This window comes from Cystoisospora suis (assembly GCF_002600585.1).
Source record: "Cystoisospora suis strain Wien I chromosome Unknown contig_2939, whole genome shotgun sequence".
NCBI classification, from domain to species: Eukaryota; Apicomplexa; class Conoidasida; order Eucoccidiorida; family Sarcocystidae; genus Cystoisospora; species Cystoisospora suis.
Window position 1 is genome coordinate 6727 of NW_027155734.1, and position 1912 is coordinate 8638.

The following is a 1912-nucleotide window of genomic DNA, read 5'->3' on the forward strand; positions in this document are numbered from 1 at the left end:
AGTAGAGGTAGAAGAAGAAGAAGGAGTAGAGGTAGAAGTAGAAGAGTCTTTTAGTGGGGCTTCTCCTGAAGGGATTGCAGGAGAAGGAGGACAAGGAGGCGAGGACAAGGAAGAAGGACAAGAAGTTGAAGAAGAAGAGGAGAGCTCTGAAGAAAGAGAAGACATTTCTGGAGAAGAGGAAGAGGATGAAGAGGCTTCGACTCGCCTCTGAAGAAGGTGTCGTAATTGAGCCATATCAAAAGAGAGGGAGGTTCTATCATCTTTTTTCTTCTCCGTTTGAGATGGCAAAGACACCTTCTTATCATCTCTCTCTTCTTCTTTCTCTCTCTCCGTTGTTCTCTCGCTCTTGTCTTCTTCTCCCTCTTCTTTCTCTTTTGCCTCCTCTTCAACTCTCTTTTCTTTCGCCTCTTCTTCTTCCTGTCTTTCTTCTTCTTCTTCTTCTTCTTCTCTCTTTTTCCTCCCCTCTTCTTTTTCTTTTTCTCTCTGTTTTGAATCTTCTTCTTCTTTTCTCTTTTTCTCCCTTTCTTCTTCTTCTTTCTTTTCTTGTCGTTTGTTTCTTTCTTCTTCTTCTCTCTTCTTCTTCTTTATGAACGAGAGGAATGCAATTTCGAATCTTTCTTGTATTTCGATTATTGTAAGCTCTCCTATCTCTTCTACTCCTCTCTCCGACAGTCCCTTCGATCTGCGAAAAGAAGAAGAACCTAAGGAGGAAGAAAGAGAAGAAGAGCTTGCGTCTTGTTCTTTCTCGCCTTTAACTGAAGAATGAGGGCCTCGTATATCTTTCAAACAACGTTCCTTTCTATTCTTCTCACATTCTCTCTCCTTCTCTTTTTCTTTCTCTTCTTCTTTTTCTCTTCCTTTCCTTGTAGCTCGAAGCTCATGAGGAAGAGGAGGAAAACAACGCAGTAAAACAAGAGCCCTTGTCTGTTGCATGCAGTCAAACAATCGACGTGGGATCCTCCACAATCGACGTACAATGCTGCACTCCGCTGTCTCGGGATTCACCTCAGCTGTCTTCTTCGAAATCTTCTCTTTCCCGTCTACTTCCTCTTCCTCTTCTTCTTTTGTCTCTTTCAGATCTATAAAGAAAAGAAAGACAGAAGAGCCCAGAAGGGACCGTTTCTGAGGTTACAGCTGAGAAAGCATGGAGAAAGATCGGGAAGAAAAAAGCAAAGCTCGAGTCTCCATGAAGTCCCTTCAATAAAGACAGAAGTAGTAGTAGTAGTAGGTATCGACAGTGTCGATACAGTACACGTTCGTGTATCATCACCGATTGATTGCATGCAGTTGGGACGTCTCAGGAAACTTAGGAGGAGGAAGAGAGGCTACGAAAGCGGCAGAATAAGAGGAAGAAATCTCTCGTACAGAATGAGTCTGAAGGGGAGAGATGTCACTCCATAGAAAGACACCTCTTGTGCTACGCTTCGATGCAGATAGGAGAAGCAGACATCCCCACCGTTAGTCGTAGTCGTAGTAGTCTACACATACACACATCTATGACATGCACACACGTGTATGTATACATATATAGCATGTATATACATCATGTAAGTATAGATATCTATAATATCTATATATGTAGTATGCATGCAGTAGAGAGAGAGATTTTCTAGTTGAGTGTAGATGTAGGGGGGCGTGCGGGTCGGGAGATGTTTCGCTTTCGATGGATTGTCTGTACAGAACTTACTCGATGAGAAGGATGACGAGATCTTGCCTCCTTCTCTCTTGCCATGTTTCACTTCCTCTCGTGTTACTCTCTGCAATTCTTCTTCTTCTATTTTGATCTTCTTTAAATCGTCCTGAAGTGCACGTCTTAAATTCTCTGCAAGAGCTTTTCTGTCTTCTGTTCTCTTCGGTTTCAAAGACACACACACATCCTCGACAGCTTCCTCTCCTTTTCTTTCTCCTTCTT

General features: G+C 42.6%; 1 protein-coding gene across 1 annotated transcript in view; it reads right to left on the bottom strand.

The window, feature by feature from the left end:
- The window catches only part of CSUI_005930 (uncharacterized protein), a 7122-nt gene that overhangs the window by 1108 nt on the left and 4102 nt on the right, over positions 1-1912 (bottom strand). The window contains exons 2-3 of the mRNA XM_068066096.1: positions 1688-1909; positions 93-1079 (exon numbers count right to left, since the gene is read on the bottom strand). Coding sequence (XP_067921926.1) covers positions 93-1079; positions 1688-1909 — 1209 coding nt within the window. The remainder of the gene's footprint in view (positions 1-92; positions 1080-1687; positions 1910-1912) is intronic.